Raw genomic sequence first — 23,332 nt, forward strand, 5'->3', positions numbered from 1 at the left:
AAAAAAATAAAAAACTGCATCTACTTACTCGGGGCTTCCTCCAGCCTCTTGCGCCAGTGTCCCGGGATTCCCTCCGTTTTAGATGCCAACCTCGCCAGGTCGGCATCTACTGCGTGCTCACCCAGGTGCAGTAGATGCTGACCTTGCGATTGCATTCACATGGCATGGAGAGTTCTGCGCAGGCACAGAAAGGTCCAGACCACGTGAGTGCAAGCGGCACAGCCGCAGTAGTTGCAGACCTGGCGAGATCGGCATCTAAAACGGAGGGGATCCCGGGACACCAGAGCTGCGGCAAGGGACATATCGGCTGCCAGGGGCTGGAGGAAGCCCTGGGTAAGTAGATCCCTTTTTTATTTTTCCTCACACCTGTCCTTAAACCTTTTTCTTTCAGTTGTCTAACATTAACCTAACTTTTCATTCAATTTAGCAGTTCTAAAGCCTAATGGTACCCACAGACATGATGTGTGGTGGGCTGCTATATAAGCAGTCTCTGGTACAGCCTAAGGAGCAGTTGCCCCTGGCTGAAATCCACATCCACCATGATAGATGCTTTCAGGCTTCAGACTGACAGAGCATCACTGAAGGGAAACGCACTGCTACTGGTGAATGGAGAAGCTACATACAGTACAGTGTTGTGCGCTGCTATCCAGAGCTTGTTGGCTGACACAAGGCCAACAGGATCTGTTCAAAGTGTGCTTCAACTTTCCAGTGCTGTAGTATTGTAACCTATTTAAACACCCCAAATTCTATGCTGGCTATATAGTCCCGTTGCACAGTATGTTCCAGTTCTGCTGAACCCCCAGTAGTGTGTCCCGGGTCCCCAGACTTGTAGGCTTAACATTCATAGACAATGTTTAAGACCACCTGTGAATGGTAACAGATGGGGGGAGGTGGTGTTTCTGAGAGTAGGTGGGGAGGAAAATAAACAGAGTGGAGCACCCATCAAAATGGGTCTGGGAAGCAAACTGTTTCTACCTACCTACCTTCTTGGCTGTAACTTACCTGCTGGAGAGATATCATCCCAATATGGAGAGTCAAACTCATAGTCGCCATGCAGAATCTTCCGGAACAGGTTCTTGTCATGGTTCTCATAGTCCTCCTCCTCCAGCTCATCATAGAATGGAGGGTTCCCAGAGAGGCTGCAAAGGGAAATGCACAGTTATACTGGAACACATGAATAATTTGTCCTGGAAGCAAAGCATCTGTATTTCATTTAGCAACCAGATTGTATCTTTCCACCTTCTACTGTATCCTGCTTCTCCTCTTAGATGGTGAAGCTGGTGGGCAGGAACCTTCCACCCTTCTGCCATGTATTGTATTCCCTCTCCTCTTAGCCTGTACATATGATGGGGCGGGGCCAGGGCGGGGCCGAGGCATAGGCTGGAGAGGCTCCAGCCTCAGGGCGCAGTGTAGGAGGGGGCGCACAATTCATTCAGCTGTCATTCCTAATTGTGTTTGAAGCAGAAAGAAATAAGAAAAGGAGATACATGGAAGTGACTACAAGCCAGATAACTAGAGATTAAGGTGTTGGGGGCCTTGGGGTGCCTCTTAGTCTAGTAGCAATCAGTGTGTGACGGCTGGGGGGGAGGGATGGAGGGGCGCACTTTGGTGTCTCAGCCTTGGGTGCTAGAGGACCTTGTCCCAGCTCTGGGCGGGGCCCTCTTCCCCTTCTGCTGTGTCCTGTATTCCCTCACCTCTTAGCCTGTACATATGATGGGGCGGGGCCCTCTTCCCCTTCTGCCATGTACTGTATTCCCTCTCCTTTTAAGGTGGCCATACACTGGTTCGATGTGCCATTAGATCGACCAGCTGACAGATCCCTATCTGATCGAATCTGATCAGAGAGGGATCGTATGGCTGCCTTTACTGCAAACAGATTGTGAATCGATTTCAGCCTGAAACCGATTCACCATCTGCTGAGCTGCTCCTGCCGCCTGTCCCCCCCCCCCCCCCGTATACATTACCTGATGCTGGCTCCTGGGCATCTTCTCCGCATTGCACGGCTCTGTTCCGGCTCCATCCCGGCGCTTCCTGTGTTACTCCGTGACCAGGAAGTTCAAATAGAGCGCCCTCTATTTGAACTTCCTGGTCACTGCAGTGACACAGGAAGCGCCGGGATGGATGGAGCCGGAACAGAGCCGTGCAATGCGGAGAAGACGCCCGGGAGCCAGCCTCAGGTAATGTATACTTGATCGGATCGGCCGCCGCTAGCGACGCGCACTTTACCCGCGGGCGATCGAGGGTAATTTCCCGCACGGCGCGATCGACGGACCGATCCGATTTCGGGAGGAAATCGGATCGGCGGCTGCGTTTACCGCGAACGATTGGCAGCAGATTCGATCCCAGGATCAAATCTGCTGTCGAAACGGCCGCGAATCGAGCCAGTGTATGGCATTCTTTAGTCTGTACATATGATGGGGCGGGGCCCTCTTCCCCTTCTGCTATGTACTGTATTCCCTCACCTCTTAGCCTGTACATATGATGGGGCGGGGCCCTCTTTCCCTTCTGCTGTGACCTGTGTTCCGTCATCTCTTGGAATGTGAGGTGAGAGACATGAAGGCTGACATGTATTTCCTTTTAAGCAATACCAGTTGCCTGGCTGTCCAGCCGATCCTTTGCCTCTTAAGCCTCATCTACACGGTACAATTTTCCATCAGATAGATCTAAAAAGAAATTGCATCATGTGTAGACGTCCAAATTGTTTCAGATCAATTTTGCAATAGATTTTGCTTTGATAAGTACCCAAAATCTAATGCAAAATCTAACGCAATCCGATTGGACCGGTTGGAAATTATCTAATAGATCCTTCTAATAGATCCGATCTGACAGAAAATTGTACCGAGTAGATGAGGCTTAATACTTTTAGCCATAGACCCTGAACAAGCATGCAGCAGATCAGGTGTTTCTGAAATCTCTGACGAGATTAGTTGCATGCTTGTTTCAGGTGTGTGATTCATACACTACTGACCAGCAAGATCGTCAGGGCTGCCAGACAACTGGTATTGTTAAAAGGAAATAACAATGGCAGCCTCCATATGTCTCTCACTGTGCGTTCCTTTAAAGCGACTTGAGAACAATCTGCATAAAAATATTTTAAATGACCCTCTCCCTATGGGAGGTCCCTAACTAAATATGGCTTTGTGGAGGGAGAGGGGGCAGCAGTAAATTAACTTCACTACAGGGCTGATCCATAGCCTCAGTCTCAATGAAGGCATCCATCCTGCAGCCACACTTCAAAGGAGCTGGGAGTCTACTTCCTGCGAGCAACTCTACTTCCTGTGAGCAGCACTGTAACAGAGAAGACTGGAGCTCCATCGCATGGAACTCGGAAGAGGCGAGACCGGTGCTTCCCCTGCCTGGCCGCTGCTGTAATTTATGGAGGGGCGAGTGCTTTAGGGGGGCCAGAGGTGAGGAGGAAGGGGTCAGGCCCCCTTCTACGTGGCTGTGTGTGCCTGCTGCACCCCCCTCCGGCTATGGAGCATGGAAGTAGGTGAGTAGTTTCTACAGGCTTCCTACTGTGCTTACCCTGCAGTGATGGGTGGAGCACAGAGGAGGGCCCCAAGGAGAGGGAGAAAGAAGTCGAACCCCCCTCCCAGGGGCTCCCAGTGTTGCCACAGCTCCCATCACCATCACCTATACTGGGGGCATCTATACCAGGTTACCTATACCTGGCTACCTATATTGGGGGGAAACTTATACCTGGCTACCTATACTGGGGCCATCTTTACCTGTATACCTGTATTGGGGACATCCATACCAGGCTATCTATATTGGGGGCACCTATACCAGGCTATCAATACTATCAATACCTGTTTTGAATATTTAATAGCTATCAATACTGGGGATCTTTACCAGGCTACCTATACTGGGGGCACATATACCTGGTTACCTATACAGTATGTTTATTTGTTGCTTTTTTTTTTTTTTTTTTTTTTTTAAAATCCGGCCTGAACTGTCTTTCCAATCTCTTTTTTATTGAGGGGGGGGGGGGGGGGGGGGCTCATCCAAAGTTTTGTAGGAGGGCCCAGTGATTGTTAGTTACGCCCCTGGAAAATGGGTACTTAGAAAGAAGCTTTTGCTAAGGGGATTGGTTAGGATTAGATGATTGACTGAGTGGAACAATGGTAACAGCACTAAAAATTGCATACCCATAATATCCCATTATCTGCAACCATTTTGCTGGTTCCTGGCACTAGTGCATGTGTTTCCTCTTCTACACCCCCTGGTCTGTGTGACTTGGAATAAATATTTATTGGTTAAGATGGATTTTACCTACTCAGTTGGTGTTCGTTTCCTATCAGTCTAGCTAATGAGAGGGAGGTAACGTGGTATTCCTAGTATGTTTGCTCATGGAAAGACCTTTTGTAGGAAGTTTTATTGGCAGTCTGAGTATCTCTACTCGTCTCTTTGTTCTATGGAGTGTTCCCATAGCTAAAGCCTTACTACACACATACACAAATGTCCCCAAGTCTGGTACACGTCCAATTTTGATTGGCCAGTCACTGGCCAATGCTTTGCCACTTCCATGTAGTATGAAGGCACACATATTTTAAATACTATGAACAGATTTACCTGGTAAGCTCTCACACTATATAGAAGTGGTAAAACTAGCAAATGATTGGCCAATACAAATTGCATGTGTGTGCCAGGCTTAAAGAGACACTGAAGCAAAAAAAAATATATGATATAATGAATTGGTTGTGTACTATGAATAATTACTAGAAGATTAGCAGCAAAGAAAATATTCTCATACTTTTATTTTCAGGTATATAGTGTGTTTTTCTAACATTGCATCATTCTCTAATATGTGCAGATTACACAACACTCAGCATTCAAAATGATTCTTTCAGAGCAGTCTGTGAAGTAATGACCTCTCCTCTGGCAGAGGAAAAGTAAATAGTTAACTAACAGTTGAGATAATAAAAGTCAGAAAACAGCCCTCTCCACAACTTTGAAAGTCGTAAAAATAATGGCTTTTTTGTATAGCGATAACAACTGGAGTTTCTTAACTCTTCCTGTGCTGGAAAAAATTAGACTGATGTATCTGATCTTAATGTTTTATTTCTTAGCTGTACTACACATACAAATCATAATATCATAGTTTTTTTTTCGCTTCAGTGTCTCTTTAATACCCATTGATTACTCACAGTATGTACATGATGACACCGATAGCCCAGCAGTCCACTGGTCGTCCATACCGCTGGCGTGCCACCACCTCAGGGGCTGTAAGAGACAAGACAGGAAGACAAGTGAGAGGGGGAAGGGGGGGAAGCCATGTAACTGGGAAGAAGGGTTGCTATTTGTCTCACCCAGATACTCGGGGGTCCCACAAGGCTCTTTGATGAGGCTCGTTTCCACTTTCGCCAGATGAAAGTCGCTGATGACTATTTTCGAATTCTTCAGACGGTTATAATACAACAGATTCTCCAACTGGTGGAGAGAAGAGGGAAAATCAAACGTAGAAATGTATCAGGAAGTATAAATCCCTCCACAGGAACTTCCTTTCCTGTTCCCTACAGAGCTATGCTCCTCCCACCCTTGTCGGGTCCTTCCTTACCTTGAGGTTCCTGTGCACAATGCAGAGAGAGTGAAGATAGGCCACAGCCTCCAGGACCTGCCGGATGACATTACTCGTGTCCTTCTCCGAGTAGTAACCCTGATCCAGAATCCAGTCAAACACTTCCCGGCCTGAAGCTCTGCAGGGAAGGAAGAAAAAGCATGTGACCCATAGCTCACAACTTTTAAGATGAGAAAGGCCACCTTTAAGACACTCCCCTGCCTGCTTTTAGAGCGGACCTGAACTCACAGCTTCCTCTCTGCTCTAAAAGATAAGCAACAGCATAATAATCTGTCAAGAAAAACATTTCTTTGTTACAGCTGATACAAATCCTGCAAAAAATCTGCAGTGTGTCTACTTCTTGCTGGAAGCAGATACCTCCTGTGTTTACAAATTAGCTGCTCTTCTGAGGCAGCCAGCTGAGGAGTTTTGCTAAATTCTCTAAATATATACAGGGTGCATTTCTGTATGTTTTCCTTCTGTCCTGTGCAAAAGTTCAAGTCCACTTTAATCATGTCCCTGCCAAACCCCGGATCACACATACCACAAAGAACACCTTAAGCAAAGGACAGTTTTATAAATAAAACCACACTGGTCATTTCTTTCATCATTAGGTTTCCTTCATATTAGCATTTGTATATAAGGAATATATCAATTTTTAAGTTGTGAATAAAAGTTAAACTCAGAAAGAGGGACAGAGGGATTTTTTTTCCAAAGAGGGACTGTCCTGATGAAAAAGGGACAGTTGGGAGCTATGAGGCAGGCACGGGTTGGGGGGGGGGGGGGGCTCTGGGTGCCCAAGCACCCCCCCTTTTAAATATCCATAAAAAGGCCCCCTTGGCTACAAAAAGAAAGCCCCGGCCATAATAACCACCCACTGCACATGGGAAGCCCTGCCCATCACCCGTAGGAAGCTCTTCCCCATCTGGGACACTTTGGAGTAAAGAGGTCCCATACAGGAAATCTAGTGTAACCCTCCCCCAACATTCACAGTGACCTCTCCCTCAATCTTGCACCCACAGTAGCCTCTCTCCCTTCACCTAGGACCCATACTGACCTCTCCCTCCCCAGAATTAGCATTGCAGTGATCCTGCCTCCCCCAGCACCCACACCTGACCTCTCCCTCCCCCAGCACCCACATTGACATTTCCCTCCTCCAATGGCACCCTTCCTTTCCTCAGCAGCACCCATTGTAACCTCCCTCAGGATCTAAACTGACCTCTCCCTTCCCCAGCACCCCCAATGACCGTTTCCCTCCCCCAGTACCCCCAATGACTTATCCTTCCTGCAGAACCCATACTGACCTCTACTTCTCCCAACATCCACCCACACCCTTCCCCCAGCTGGCACCCAGTACTCACACTCACATTACACCAAGTACCTGCACCCAGGCCTGACATTGCCCCAGTACTCACACCTGCACACAGCCTGTACATGGCACCCGCTATGTACGGGTCCATGGATGCCATGCTGGTCTCCCCCCCCCCCCCCCCCCCCCCCCAGTGTATGTGTGCCCCCTGGGCCTGTTGGGAGTGTTGCAGGCTCACCTGTCATGTCGGTGCCAACTCCTGTGTCTGATGTCTTTTTGAATTGCCCCCGCAAGCGCCTGTACCCCGTGACACCGCAGCATGTAGTGATGTCAGTACATGCTGCAGCAAATATTAATAGCCGCAGGAACCATGGTCCTGACATCACACTGTGGGAGGGGTTTCACCACAATATCTGCCACACAGACCACCCTGATGAACTATTAGAGAAAAGGTAAAGATTTATCATGGGAAAGGGTGTATCAGCTACTGAGTTGGATGAAGTTCAATGCTTGGTTACAGTTCTTCTATAATGATTAATTTAAAAAAAATCAGTCCAGATGAATTGTTTTGGTGTTTCCCTCCACTGCTGGTTGGGATTTCCTGTACAGAAAGTAATGGAAGAGCTTCTGGTGGTTAGTGAAGAGGAGGCCTCTGGCCATGGTGCTGATTATTAGGGATGATCAAAGGAATAAGACCCAGCAAGAATATACTCTATACAGGGGAGGAAATAAGCACAGCAGAGATAGATCTACATGACAATAGCTGTGTTTACTGTATACTAAGGACACCATTTAGGAAATGGGATTCAGCCCAGGGGTGACCTGTGACCTGGAACACAAAATGCCCCTTCAGCTGCAGGGAAACCTACACTTATCTCATCTTAGAGACCTCCCCGAAGCCAGTACAACATATACCTGGTCTCCCAGAATGCTCTGGGAGGTTAATTCCACATAGCTAAACAGCCTAGGCTAAGCATCACTGGGAGGGCGGGGCTACATACCAATATACAACAATATACAGATATAGGAAGTGATTCTGGTGAGTGCTGAAACCAGGAAAATGAACATAAAAGTGTGTATCTTGAATAATTTACTGCATTCAGTTATGGGAAGGGGGGCAATGCTGCACTGTCTGAATTACTTATGTTGATTCATGTCCTGTATGGAATCTGTTCTTGTTCAGAGAACTTTGTATTTCTGCCATATCCCACCTGTGACAGTTCTTGCTGGAAGAGGTGTGTTGTTGGGGATATATTCCCCAATCTACGGTTAAGGTGGCCATACACTTATAGATTTGCAAAAGAACAGAGGTGGCAACCGAGTAAAATATGATCAAAGTTAAAAGCTCTATAAAATGGGAGGCAAGGGTGGACTTACCTCCCAAGGAAAAACACAACAATCGTGCAAGGTCAAAAATAACTTTTATTCCTACTCCAGACAGTATGCAAAGCGTTTCACGGGTCTCAAGCCCGCTTCCTCAGGCAAAAATACAAAAAGGAGTAACTTAGGAGTTGAGAACTGTGGTAGATAAAAACGAAAAAAAAACACAGAGACACCGGGAGCCCCTATGGTGTATTATCCTTGTAAGATGGTCTAGATATAGATAAAAATACTACTCACAAGTGTAGGTTGCTGATAGGCAACCACTCAAATGGGCATGTGGGGAAATCCCTCCCCCACTCGGTCTTCTATGGATAGTCGCAGCTCCTTTGGAAAAAACTTCTTTACCACAAGTTTGTGGCAAGAATAACACTCCCACTATGTGGGATGCTATACATCAATTGTAAAGACAGTAGGAGGCGCCCTTGTTGTTTGTTCTGAAAAACTGCAGCAATTCAGGTATACAGTAAAAATATATAGATCGCCTACCTTATGAAAAGACACTTCACTCAGTAGGGAAGATGAAAACATTTATACGTCCATTGTTGTTAAATTTTCTTTTTAAAGCACTGTATTTTGACCTGATAAAGCAGTTTATGCCGCGAAACGCGTAGTCCAGAGTGCTTCTTACCAATAAATGTTTTCATCTTCCCTACTGAGTGAAGTGTCTTTTCATAAGGTAGGCGATCTATATATTTTTACTGTATACCTGAATTGCTGCAGTTTTTCAGAACAAACAACAAGGGCGCCTCCTACTGTCTTTATAACTCAGAAGTTGTGCACAATAGTACAGCGCCTCTGCCTTTACTTATAGAGCAGCAGATTCGACCATCAGATAGATTTCTGTCAGATGCCTGTCAAGTAGAATCTGACAGGAATCTATCTGATGTGTACCACAAACTAGGACCAACAGATTTCCAATAGATTTCAGAATGAAATCTATTGGAAATCAATCTAATGGTGGCCATACACGGTACAATAAAAACGTTCGATTTTCTCGTTTATTCGATCTAAATGATCGAATTGAATGAAAGATGAAAATATTTTTTTGGTCGATCACGAAATTCGAACGATTATCCCGTTTTTTCTGGAAAAATGATCGGACATGCTGGAAAAATCTTTATATTCGATCTAATAGAATAATCGAACTAAATTATCTAATTGAAAAATTGTACCATGTATGGCCACCTTATATGTTTTTGGACCATTAGATCCAATGTAACTATATGGGCCACTGATCTACTGCCAGCAGCAGATCGACCTAGATTTTCCATCCTGTCAGATAGATCAAATTAATCGAAATCAGCTGCAAATCGATTGATTGATAGATTTAGTAGAATCGATTTCTGATCGATTGATTCCATAGAATGAAATTGACCAGTGTATGGGCCCCTTAAGATTGCTGTGTGCTGCCTGCAAATAATCGAACCATAGATTAATGGATTTTACCCCATTGTGAGATTTATGCCCAAAACCTGTTCCAGCAACAACTCTGACATATTATTATTTAATACTTCTATAGCATTGACATCTTCCACAGCGCTGTACAGAGTATATAGTCTTGTCACTAACTGCCCCTCAGAGGGGCTCACAATCTAATCTTACCATGGTCATATATCCATTGTAATATAGGAACAATTTTAGTGGGAAGCCAATTAACTTATCTGTATGTTTTTTGGGTGATGTGGGAGGAAACCAGAGTGCCCAGAGGAAACCCAGAGAAAACCCACACAGACACAGAACATTTTAGCCCAGTTTTTCTAATGACAAATGTGTTAGGAAACAAGGGAAATTTCCCCAGACCTTACAGCTTCTTTCTAGCGCTATCCACTGTGCAAAATAAATACATTTAATAAAACAAATTAGCCAGAGTGACACTTCAATCTGTGCACATCACTTCTCCTCCTGGCCACTGGATGTCACTCTTGCGCCACTTCGGTCTCCCTTCCCAGAGGCGGCCCATGCTCAAAGAGTTGTTTGTGAGACTGCAATGCGCCTCGCTGCTCTTCATTAGGGAACACAGACAGGAATGACAATGTCCCGTCCAGCAGAATTTATCAAAGGACGTCTGATTCCTTTCTGCGCTATCTTCTGCATTTACTGCGACTCCCTAAGACATGCCCGGAATATGATGAGTGCCGCGGTGACACAATGGGGCACAGCTGCTCGCAGGGAACAGAGCTGGAACTTCCACTCAACTAGGCAACTATCAAAAAGTGCAGTAAAACATGGCAGCCAATCAGAAGTCTCCACTCCTATAACTTGTAATCCCTCTGCTGTAGCAGCTAATCAGAAGTTCCCTCTCCATCTTAATTACATTCATCTGAATTGTCACAAAACACCTATTTAAAGTGGACCTGAAGTGAGAGCGATATGAACATGGGCGGTGTTTTTTAAAGATAGGAAGTTTTCAATCAGGATAGGAAGGGTTAAAATAAATTATGCCAGCAAACTAGCCTGATACATCTGTAGGTAACTTTTCTTCCATAATAGCACCATCATTTGGACAATCTTCTCTGCTCAAAAGCTTTTGATGTTTACATTTGGTTCCTATCATTGCTGAACTAGTTAGCCTCAATGTTATCGTTAGGCATAAAATATCTAAAACTCGCCATGCAAACATTGATTTTGTTCACCCAGATGGGCCCCACCAGCCAGTCATCGTGCCCACCTTGTGTCCCCCCATAAACTTGAAGCTGGAGTCACCACTGGATATAAAGGCTGACAACATATTTATTTATAATAACAGTTGCCTGGCAGTCTTGCTGATTTCTTTGGCTGCAGTAGTTGCTCAATTGCACCTGAAAGAAGCATGTGGCCAATCCAGACAGACTTCTGTCAGAAACCTTTGATGATCTGCATGCTTGTTCAGGGTGTAAGAGTAAGTAGCTAAGAGTATTAGAGGCAGAGGATCAGCAGAAGAGCCAGGCAATCTGCATTGTTTAAAAGGAAATAAAGATATCGTTCTCCATATTCCTCTCAGTTCAGGTGCCCTGTAACTATTTCCTGCAAAACTGACATTTTAAAACGCTCGGTTTTGCAGAATGGAGGATTGGAATACACCCAGGGTGGCGCGTGCACATCTGCGTTCTGTTGATGAGTGGTTGGGAAGTGGTTAATGGAGAAGCACTAGAATATGTGTGGGGTTTTGACCCAATAGGAATCAGAGGTTGATGTGCTCGGACACCAAGCAGCTTGAAAATGGCCCTGCGCAAAAGAATGATTAGCATATTCACTCACCGAAGTTATGCATCATGGGAGTGTTCTCTTGCTCACGTGAAGCTGAGTACCTTCTATTTTAGGAAGGCAAAATCGTCCTTGCTTTAGGATTACAGAAAATCAGTTGAATCCACCCAGGCCAATATAGCTAAATTTGGTGACTTTTATAAATGTACCTATTAATATTAATGGGGTTACACTATCATGTCAGTGTTCCTCTGGCAGACAATTATGTCACAGAGCTATTAGAAGTTTGCCAATGGTCTTAATGTGGGGCCCTTACTTATTCTCTTATGAAGTGCCAGCTTATAGCGTCTTCATCTAGATTTGTACAAAATAATTTAAAGCGGATCCGAGATAAAAAACTAACTATAAAAAGTAACTTGTCTATATAGTTTATCTAAAGTTTAGATAGTTTCTTTGTGTTTACTATTTACCTGCATCAGTGTTTTACTTCAGCTTACATCTGGAAATATGCCTGAAGAAAGGGACTAGATCACAGAAAGCTTGCATTATTTAAAGAGACACTGAAGCGAAAAAAGAAATGATGATATTATGATTTGTATGTGTAGTACAGCTAAGAAATAAAACATTAAGATCAGATACATCAGTGTAATTGTTTCCAGTACAGGAAAAGTTGAGAAACTCCAGTTGTTCTCTCTATGAAAACAAGCCATTAAGCTCTCCGACTAAGTTAGTCGTTGAGAGGGCTGTTATCTGACATTTATTATCTCAACTGTTCCTGGACTATATACTTTTCCTCTGCTAGAGGAGAGGTCATTACTTCACAGACTGCTCTGAAAGACTCATTTTGAATGCTGAGTGTTGTGTAATGTGCACATATTATAGAATAATGCAATGTTAGAAAAAACACTATATACCTGAAAATAAAAGTATGAGAAAATTTTCTTTGCTGCTAATCTTCTAGTAATTATTCATAGTACACAACCAATTCATTATATCATATTTTTTTTTTCGCTTCAGTGTCTCTTTAACTTTATCAGTTAGCCATTAAAAGGTATTACTTTTACAAGACTTTGTTTTTTTCTACCTAGATAGTTTATATAGCAATTCTAACTGCAAACAGCTTCAATAGAATGATTATTTTTTTCCTGTGATAAAATGACAGCAGCCATGTTGTTTGTAAACATTACACACAGGCAAGCTTATCTGCATCTTCAGCACTCAGCCTGTGAAAAAAACTTAATCCCCTTCTCCTCCCTTCTGCCTCTGAAATCTCTGGCTAGTAATACCTTCCCTCCTCCTGTCCAGACTGAGCTCCCATGAGCCCTTGCTACTGTCTGAAAATGCCAAGGCTCTCTGAAAAGCTGTGGGTGAGGCTTGTTTAGATTATAGGGAATTAGAGTATTAGAACAAAAACAAAAAAGTATTTGGCTTGAGGAATGCCCTATAAACTATATGAAAGGAACACAATTATGCAATCAGTAAAAGTTCATCTTGGATCCACTTTAAGCTGCAAATTCCAGTCTTATACAGTATAGTAAGTATAACAAGTACAAACTATGACGCAGGAAGTGAGGGTGCTGCCAACTGAGCTTACAATGTGACAGGTGGGGACTATAGGAGGAAATAGAAGGGGAAATGGGACTTTGGTTAAAGTGAAAATCAACTTCTAAGATCATACATTGTATGTGTAGTACTGATGATAAATATTAGAATTGTAACATAGAAATTAGTCTCATTTTTAATGGGTTAGTTTTTAAGATTGCATCAGACTGTTGCTGCTGCTCTTTAGAATCTACACTCTGCATTGTTAAGCTGATATGGATACAGAGCTAATGAACTTTTGAACCTTCTTGCAGTAAAACCTCATTAGAATCCTTATCTCACTGTTTCAAAGCTGTTTTGGCTTCTACTCACTGTTTAGGAAATGGACTGATTTCCACAAGCTGTCAACAAGATACTTTGAATATATAGCAACTGGAAAACAGAAAGGGACTTCTGATGTTCCTCACTAGGGCTAGTATTCTATGTGCCGTTTATCTCATCATGGCACAGGGGCATAACTAGAGATCATGAGGCCCTCCAGCAAAGATTTGATGGGATCTCCCGATGTTCACTCCCCTTCCCTTGCCTCCGTTTGGTGTCCCCCACAGATGAGTGCCCATCATGCAAGGTTCATAAAACAAGCGAGGCCATTTTTTATCTTCACCCCCATAACAAGAGTAGATACAAAACCACCAAATCTGTAGGATGGACCCCTGTATGAGGTAGGGTGAGTAGTCGGGGATCCAACACCGCTCTGAGCACTCCCTGCATTTTCATGGGCTGTTTCCCTATAGGTTTACCCCTGGCATGGAGTTTATGGCAAAAAAGGATACTTATCTAACATAGAGGGATTTTTCCCATGTGGCTCCTCCCCCTGGGGGTGCCTGTGCCAAAGAAGAGAGGTATCTGGAGTTCACTGCTAGCCCTTCCCTTTCCCATCATTTTACACAACAAACACACCGACCCATTTTTTCTCTCTAGGTGACATTAACTCCACCCTTATGACTGGTGCTCAGGCTGTGAGTGAGAAACAGCCTGACGCGTGCATGAAATAGGGGCGCAAGGAAAAATGGGCGCAATGTGTAGTCGATATACGTGTAAACGATTAATAACGTCATGAATTGGGCACTAAATGAAAGAGAAAAATATTTCCAGTAGTAAAGACGATAGTAAAACATTGGTAGATATTACCGATATTTCACTACAACTTAACCTAACTCTGTTCTCACACAGAATCCCCCCCCCCCCCCTGTGATGCATAACCTTAAACCCCCCCTACTTGATGCCTAACCCTTAGACTCCCCTTCCTGACACCTAACCCTAAAACCCTCCTTTCAGAAGCCTAACCATAAAACCGCCCTTCCTGATGCCTAACCCTAAAACCCCCACTTCCTGACACCTAACCCTGAAACTCCCCTTCCTGACACCTAACCCTAAAACCCTCCTTTCAGAAGCCCAACCCTAAAACCCCCCTTTCAGAAGCCTAACCATAAAACCTCCCTTCCTGACGCCTAACCCTAAAACCCCCCCTTCCTGACACCTAACCCTAAAACCATCCTTCCTGACGCCTAACCCTAAAGCCCCCCTTCCTGAGGCCTAACCCTAAAACCCTTCTTCCTGACTCCTAACCCTAAAACCCCCCTTCCAGACGCCTAACCCTAAAACCCCCCTTCCAGACGCCTAACCCTAAAACCCCCCTTCCTGACGCTTAACCCTAAAACCATCCTTCCTGACGCCTAACCCTAAAACCCCCCTTTCTGACGCCTAACCCTAAAACCATCCTTCCTGACGCCTAACCCTAAAACCCCCTTCCTGACGCCTAACCCTAAAACCGCCCTTCCTGACGCCTAACCTTAAAACCCCCCTTCCAGATGCCTAACCCTAAACCCCCCCTTCCTGACGCCTAACCCTAAAACCCCCCTTCCTGAAGCCTAACCCTAAAACCCCCCTTCCTGACGCCTAACCCTAAAACCCCCCTTCCAGATGCCTAACCCTAAACCCTAGGGAAACTTGTCGGACGGGAGGAGGATGTTGTACGCATGCACGACAGGGAACCTGCTCAGATGGAAGGTGGGGGGGATGTTGTACCCATGCACAACAGGGAACCTGCCCAGACAGGAGGGGGCTGTTATACACAAGCACAACAGGGAACCTGCCCCGAACAGGAGGGGGCTCTAGTGTGCCCCTGAGGCATTGTCAGCTGATAGTAGCAGTAAAGAGTGACAGTAAGGCAGCCTTTGACAGGCAAGGTGAAATTCAAGCAGCCAGTGCAGAGATATGTAAAGGAAAGCAATAGATAGATGAGGAGTAAGAAGTAAATCTAGCTGTATATTTCACAACAGGACGTAGAGGTGAAAGAGAATATTGCAGCAGTCAAGATGACGGATTGTAAGTGCATGTACTGGGAGTTTGGTGGTCTCTGGGGAAAGGGGGTGCTTTATTTTGGGAATGTGAATGTGTCAGGACATTGAGATGCTCAGGGTGAAAGGTGTGATGGAGACAGCTAGGATGAAATATATGCCAAGGCTGTGCGTCTGAGGGACCATTCCCTGAAATACACACCCTGACACCAGACCCTAAATTGCCATACTGTACAGTCAAATGGAAGCCACATGGCCTACTAGCATTGATGCCACAGCCCCTGCCTTGCGCTGCTTTCCTGCAATGCTACTCACAGAGCGGCTCAGATCTGGAGGTCACATTGCAGGCATACCCTCCAATATTTACTGCACTGAGAGTCTCATTCTTCTGGGGTGTAGATCAAATGGATTTAGGGGTGCGTGTAGGGGGGGGGGGGTTCAGGTGTTTTTAATATGGAACAACACAGTGGTACAGTGTAGAGCAGGGCTTTTCAACCCTGTCCTCAAGTACCACCAGAAGTGCATGTTTTGCAGAAAACCACAAACTTTCACAGGTGAGGTAATTAGTGTCTCAGCAGAGCTGATTAACTGCCTCTGTGGATTTCCACAAAACATGCACTGTTGGTGGCACTTGAGGACAGGGTTGAAAAGCCCTGGTGTAGAGCACTCTTAACCACTTAAGGACTGCAGTCATAAAACCCCTTAAGGACCAGAGCCTTTTTTTCCATTCGGACCACTGCAGCTTTCACGGTTTATTGCTCAGTCATACAACCTACCACCTAAATGAATTCTACCTCCTTTTCTTGTCACTAATACAGCTTTCTTTCGGTGCTATTTGATTGCTGCTGCGAGTTTTAGTTTTTATTATATTCATCAAAAAAGACATGAATTTTGTCAAAAAAATGACTTTTTTAACTTTCTGTGCTGACATTTTTCAAATAAAGTAAAATTTCCTATACATTTGAGCGCGAAAGTTATTCTGCTACATGTCTTTGATAAAAAAAAAACCCATTCAGTGTATATTTATTGGATTGGGTAAAAGTTATAGCGTTTACAAACTATGGTGCCAAAAGTGAATTTTCCCATTTTCAAGCATCTCTGACTTTTCTGCGCACCTGTCAGGTTTCATGAGGGGCTAAAATTCCAGGATAGTACAAATCCCCCCCAAATGACCCCATTTTGGAAAGAAGACATCCCAAAGTATTCAGTGAGAGGCATGGTGAGTTCATAGAAGATTTTATTTTTTGTCACAAGTTAGCGGAAAATGACACTTTGTAAAAAAAAAAAAAAAAAAAACGTTTCCATTTCTTCTAACTTGCGACAAAAAAAAATGAAATCTGCCACGGACTCACTATGCTACTCTCTGAATACCTTGAAGTGTCTACTTTCCAAAATGGGGTCATTTGTGGGGTGTGTTCACTGTCCTGGCATTTTGGGGGGTGCCTAATTGTAAGCACCCCTGTAAAGCCTAAAGATGCTCATTGGACTTTGGGCCCCTTAGTGCAGTTAGGCTGCAAAAAAGTGCCACACATGTGGTATTGCCGTACTCAGGAGAAGTAGTATAATGTGTTTTGGGGTGTATTTTTACACATACCCATGCTGGGTGGGAGAAATATCTCCGTAAATGACAATTGTTTTCTTTTTTTAACACACAATTGTCAATTTATAGAGATATTTCTCCCACTCAGCATGGGTATGTGGAAAAATACACCCCAAAACACATTATACTACTTCTCCTGAGTACGGCGATACCACATGTGTGGCACTTTTTTGCACCCTAACTGCGCTAAGGGGCCCAAAGTCCAATGAGTACCTTTAGGATTTCACAGGTCATTTTGAGAAATTTCGTTTCAAGACTGCTCCTCACGGTTTAGGGCCCCTAAAATGCCAGGACAGTATAGGAATCCCACAAATTACCCCATTTTAAAAAGAAGACACCCCAAGGTATTCCATTAGGAGGATGGTGAGTTCATAGAAGATTTTTTTTTTTGTCACAAGTTAGCGGAAATTGATTTTAATTGTTTTTTTTCACAAAGTGTCATTTTCTGCTAACTTGTGACAAAAATAAAATCTTCTATGAACTCACCATACTCCTAACGGAATACCTTGGGGTGTCTTCTTTCTAAAATGGGGTCATTTGTGGGGTTCCTATACTGCCCTGGCATTTTAGGGGCCCTAAACCGTGAGGAGTAGTCTTGAAACCAAATGTCGCAAAATGACCTGTGAAATCCTAAAGGTACTCATTGGACTTTGGGCCCCTTAGCGCACTTAGGGTGCAAGAAAGTGCCACACATGTGGTACCGCCGTACTCAGGAGAAGTAGTATAATGTGTTTTGGGGTGTATTTTTACACATACAGATGCTAGGTGGGAGAAATATCTCTGTAAATGACAATTATTTGATTTTTTTTACACACAATTGTCCATTTACAGAGAGATTTCTCCCACCCAGCATGGGTATGTATAAAAATACACCTCAAAACACATTATACTACTTCTTCTGAGTACGGCGATACCACATGTGTGACACTTTTTTGCAACCTAGGTGCGCTAAGGGGCCTAACGTCCTATTCACAGGTCATTTTGAGGCATTTGGATTCTAGACTACTCCTCTCGGTTTAGGGCCCCTAAAATGCCAGGGCAGTATAGGAACCCCACAAGTGACCCCATTTTAGAATGAAGACACCCCAAGGTATTCCGTTAGGGGTATGGTGAGTTCATAGAAGATTTTTTTTTTGTCACAAGTTAGCGGAAAATGACACTTTGTGAAAAAAAAAACAATACATATCAATTTCCGCTAACTTGTGACAAAAAATAAAATCTTCTATGAACTCACCATACTCCTAACGGAATACCTTGGGGTGTCTTCTTTCTAGAATGGGGTCATTTGTGGGGTTCCAATACTGCCCTGGCATTTTAGGGGCCCTAAACCGTGAGTAGTCGTCTTGAACCCAAATGTCTCAAAATGACCTGTGAAATCCTAAAGGTACTCATTGGACTTTGGGCCCCTTAGCACAGTTAGGCTGCAAAAAAGTGTCACACATGTGGTATCGCCGTACTCAGAAGAAGTAGTATAATGTGTTTTGTGGTGTATTTTTACATATAACCATGCTGGGTGGGAGAAATATCTCTGTAAATGACACATTTTTGATTTTTTTTACACACAATTGTCCATTTACAGAGAGATTTCTCCCACCCAGCATGGGTATGTGTAAAAATACACCACAAAACACATTATACTACTTCTCCTGAGTATGGCGATACTACATGTGTGACACTTTTTTGCAGCCTAGGTGCGCTAAGGGGCCCAACGTCCTATTCACAGGTCATTTTGAGGCATTTGTTTTCTAGACTACTCCCCACGGTTTAGGGCCCCTAAAATGCCAGGGCAGTATAGGAACCCCACAAGTGACCCCATTTTAGAAAGACGACACCCCAAGGTATTCCGTTAGGGGTATGGTGAGTTCATAGAAGATTTTATTTTTTGTCACAAGTTAGTGAAAAATGACACTTTGTGAAAAAAACAATAAAAATCCAATTTCCGCTAACTTTTGACAAAAAATAAAATCTTCTATGAACTCATCATACACCTAACAGAATACCTTGGGGTGTCTTCTTTCTAAAATGGGGTCACTTGTGGGGTTCCTATACTGCCCTGGCATTTTACGGGCCCAAAACTGTGAGTAGTCTGGAAACCAAATTTTTAAAAATGACTGTTCAGGGGTATAAGCATCTGCAAATTTTGATGACAGGTGGTCTATGAGAGGGCAAATTTTGTGGAAACGGTCATAAGCAGGGTGGCCTCTTAGATGACAGGATGTATTGGGCCTGATCTGATGGATAGGAGTGCTAGGGGGGTGACAGGAGGTGATTGATGGGTGTCTCAGGGGGCGGTTAGAGGGGAAAATAGATGCAATCAATGCACTGGGGAGGTGATCGGAAGGGGGTCTGAGGGGGATCTGAGGGTTTGGCCGAGTGATCAGGAGCCCACACGGGGCAAATTAGGGCCTGATCTGATGGGTAGGTGTGCTAGGGGGTGACAGGAGGTGATTTATGGGTGTCTCAAGGTGTGATTAGAGGGGGGAAATAGATGCAAGCAATGCACTAGCGAGGTGATCAGGGCTGGGGTCTGAGGGCGTTCTGAGGTGTGGGCGGGTGATTGGGTGCCCGCAAGGGGCAGATTAGGGTCTAATCTGATGGGTAACAGTGACAGGTGGTGATAGGGGGTGATTGATGGGTAATTAGTGGGTGTTTAGAGGAGAGAAGAGATGTAAACACTGCACTTGGGAGGTGATCTGATGTCGGATCTGCGGGCGATCTATTGGTGTGGGTGGGTGATCAGATTGCCCGCAAGGGGCAGGTTAGGGGCTGATTGATGGGTGGCAGTGACAGGGGGTGATTGATGGGTGGCAGTGACAGGGGGTGATTGATTGGTGATTGACAGGTGATCAGTGGGTTATTACAGGGAATAACAGATGTAAATATTGCACTGGCGAATTGATAAGGGGGGGGTCTGAGGGCAATCTGAGCGTGTGGGCGGGTGATTGGGTGCCCGCAAGGGGCAGATTAGGGTCTAATCTGATGGGTAACAGTGACAGGTGGTGATAGGGGGTGATTGATGGGTAATTAGTGGGTGTTTAGAGGAGAGAATAGATGTAAACGATGGATTTGGGAGGTGATCTGATGTCGGATCTGCGGGCGATCTATTGGTGTGGGTGGGTGATCAGATTGCCCGCAAGGGGCAGGTTAGGGGCTGATTGATGGGTGGCAGTGACAGGGGGTGATTGATGGGTGGCAGTGACAGGGGGTGATTGACAGGTGATCAGTGGGTTATTACAGGGAAGAACGGATGTAAATAATGCACTGGCGAATCGATAAGGGGGGGGGTTGAGGGCAATCTGAGTGTGTGGGCGGGCGATTGGGTGCCCGCAAGGGTCTAATCTGATGGGTAACAGTGACAGGTGGTGATAGGGGGTGATTGATGGGTGATTGATGGGTAATTAGTGGGTGTTTAGAGGAGAGAATAGATGTAAACGATGGATTTGGGAGGTGATCTGATGTCGGATCTGCGGGCGATCTATTGGTGTGGGTGGGTGATCAGATTGCCCGCAAGGGGCAGGTTAGGGGCTGATTGATGGGTGGCAGTGACAGGGGGTGATTGACGGGTGATTGACAGGTGATTGACAGGTGATTGACAGGTGATCAGGGGGGATAGATGCATACAGTACACGGGGGGGGGGAGGGTCTGGGGGGGTCTGGGGAGAATCTGAGGGGTGGGGGGGTGATCAGGAGGGAGCAGGGGGCAGTTTAGGGACTAAAAAAAAAAATAGCGTTGACAGATAGTGACAGGGAGTGATTGATGGGTGATTAGGGGGGTGATTGTGTGCAAATGGTGGTCTGGGGGGTGGGCAGGGGGGGGTCTGAGGGGTACTGTGGGCGATCAGGGGGCAGGGGGGGGCAGATCAGTGTGTTTGGGTGCAGACTAGGGTGGCTGCAGCCTGCCCTGGTGGTCCCTCGGACACTGGGACCACCAGGGCAGGAGGCAGCCTGTATAATACACTTTGTATACATTACAAAGTGTATTATACACTTTGTAGCGGCGATCGCGGGGTTAACAACCCGCCGGCGCTTCCGATTGGCCGGCGGGTTGACGTCGCGGGTGGGCGGAGCCTATTGCCGGTGGATGCGCGCGCATCCCAGCGCGCGATCCCCGGCCAGAGAGTGCCCCAGGACCTGACGCCAATCTGCGTTACGTGGTCCTGGGGCTGCCACTTTGCCGCCGCCAATATGAAGTAGGCGGTCGGCAAGTGGTTAACGTGGCGAGGGGTGTGCACTATGCATATGACCCTGTCGGCACAATCTGCTCGAAGTATTCAATATCAAGTGAAAGGTATATGGAGGCTGCCATATATATTTCCCTTTAAACAATACCAGTTGCCTGGCTGTCCTGCTGATCCTCCGCCTCAAATACTTTTAGCCATAGGCCTTGTGCACACCAGAGGAGTTTTTCTGAGCGTTTTGAGTTTTTGAAACCTCCTGCTAATTTTATCCTATGTGTCTATGCACACTGGAGCGATGAGGTTTTGTAAAAAAAAAAAAAAACCCATAGCATTACATTGGGAAGAGCTTTTGAAACCTCTAGCGCAGTGATGGCTAACCTTGGCACTCCAGCTGTGGTGGAACTACAAGTCCCATGAGGCATTGCAATACTCTGACAGCTCTAAGCATAACTCAGGGAGGCAAAGGCATGATGGGATTTGTAGTTTTGTCACAGCTGGAGTGCCAAGGTTAGCCATCACTGCTCTAGCGTTTGGGGAGCTTTTCTGGTGTGTCTCAGCCCATAGACCCTAAGGGCCCATTCACACTGGGGCAATGTGTGGGCGTTTACCGCCAATCATCAGTGATCCCTAGCGCTTCATAAAGCGGTAGTGTAATTTAAATTATATGGCAGTGACCTCACTGCAGCGATCACTGGCGATTCACGGTAAACAAACACGCGGTGCATGCAGTTTTAGAGCAATCGCAATTGAAATTTTAAAGAAATGGGAATCGCGATCAATCAAAAATCGCAAAATTGTACGGTCAAAAATACACAAATAATGCAAAAAAAATTTGGCTAGTGTTTTGCAATTCCCAGTGTGAATGGGCCCTAAACAAGCATGTAGCAGATCAGGTGTTTCTGACGGTATTGTTAGATCTGGCAAGATTAGCTGCATGCTTGTTTCTGGTGATTCAGACACTACTGCAGCCAAATAGATCAGCAAGGCTGCCAGGCAACTGATATTGTTAAAAAGGAAATAAATATGGCAGCCTCCATACATTTCTCTCTTTAGGTTCCCCTTAAGGTCCTTGTTTCAAACCTCAGCCAGAGCCCTATGGGTTTGATTCATTAAAGTGAAGGTCCGAGGAGCATAAACATAAAAAAATCTACTTATCTGGGGCTTCCTCCATCCCCTGGCAGCCATCCTGTGCCCTCGCCACAGCTTCGTTGGCTTTGGTCCCCTCCGGTGCAGATGCCGACCTGATCTTGCCAGGTCAACATCTATTTGTGCTCCAGCGTGCAGCTCACAGAGTCGCACTGACGTCATCCGGACTGCATTGCGCAGGTGCAGAACTACTGTGCCTGAACAGTACAGTCCGGCTGACGTCAGTGCGACTCCGTGAGCCGCACGTTGGAGCGCATGTAGGCCTCTTGTACTGGAGAGGACCTCGGGCCGCCGTGAGCGGAGACCGGCGGCGAGGGCACAGGGCGGCTGGAAGGGACTGGAGGAAGCCCCGGGTTAGTGGAGTTTTTTAACCTCTTTGGATGTGTCCTTTAAGCTGCACTGCAGCGAATCCTCCCCTGCTCCCCCCCTCACCACCGTCTGCAATGGAGGTGGTAAAATTGGTCAGTGTTGAAAGTGTGTGCCAGGCCTTAGGCTCCTTTCACACTATGTCCATTGCATCATAGCACATTCAGTGGCGCTTTCACACTGTCATCTTTGTGGTGCAGCGCATTCCGTCTGTATGTGTTGCATGGCATTGTAAATGTGCAGTGCGACTTTCCATCATCCTTACATTGCACTCCTACTCTTCTGTATCTGCAGTGAGATGGATATAGTATGAAAGCAGACCAAGAATGCACAGTAAGGATAATAAATGCATTGAGACTGATCATGTGGTTATAGTAAAGACAGCTCCTCCCACTTGCGTTGGAAGTGATCGACAAACACCCACTTGTTAGCGGTGTATCTTAATATATACAGAACAGAAGGCATCTGCAAACAAGTTTCCTGTAATCCTCGCCGTGTATATCGAGCTTCCCTGAAGAGGAATGTAAATATAAATAAGGGTCTCACTCACTCCACACAATTGTATCCACATTCATTTCCATAAGTGCACACAGCCAGGACAAGTGCATTGTGAGATTACGCTGTAGTTGGGGATTAAACCTTGTTATGCACGTTTCTGCATAGTGTACATTATTGTAAGTACATGCTACAATTCATCATCTATTTTTA

At 45.4% G+C, this 23,332-nt stretch overlaps 1 protein-coding gene across 1 annotated transcript in view; it reads right to left on the bottom strand.

Moving 5' to 3' along the window:
- CAMKV (CaM kinase like vesicle associated) overlaps positions 1–23,332 on the bottom strand; it is a 183,933-nt gene that overhangs the window by 11,702 nt on the left and 148,899 nt on the right. The window contains exons 5-8 of the mRNA XM_068252957.1: positions 5,558–5,696; positions 5,310–5,430; positions 5,148–5,223; positions 1,003–1,139 (exon numbers count right to left, since the gene is read on the bottom strand). Coding sequence (XP_068109058.1) covers positions 1,003–1,139; positions 5,148–5,223; positions 5,310–5,430; positions 5,558–5,696 — 473 coding nt within the window. The remainder of the gene's footprint in view (positions 1–1,002; positions 1,140–5,147; positions 5,224–5,309; positions 5,431–5,557; positions 5,697–23,332) is intronic.

The sequence above is a fragment of the Hyperolius riggenbachi genome, chromosome 9, assembly GCF_040937935.1.
Source record: "Hyperolius riggenbachi isolate aHypRig1 chromosome 9, aHypRig1.pri, whole genome shotgun sequence".
In the NCBI taxonomy this organism is placed as follows: domain Eukaryota; kingdom Metazoa; phylum Chordata; class Amphibia; order Anura; family Hyperoliidae; genus Hyperolius; species Hyperolius riggenbachi.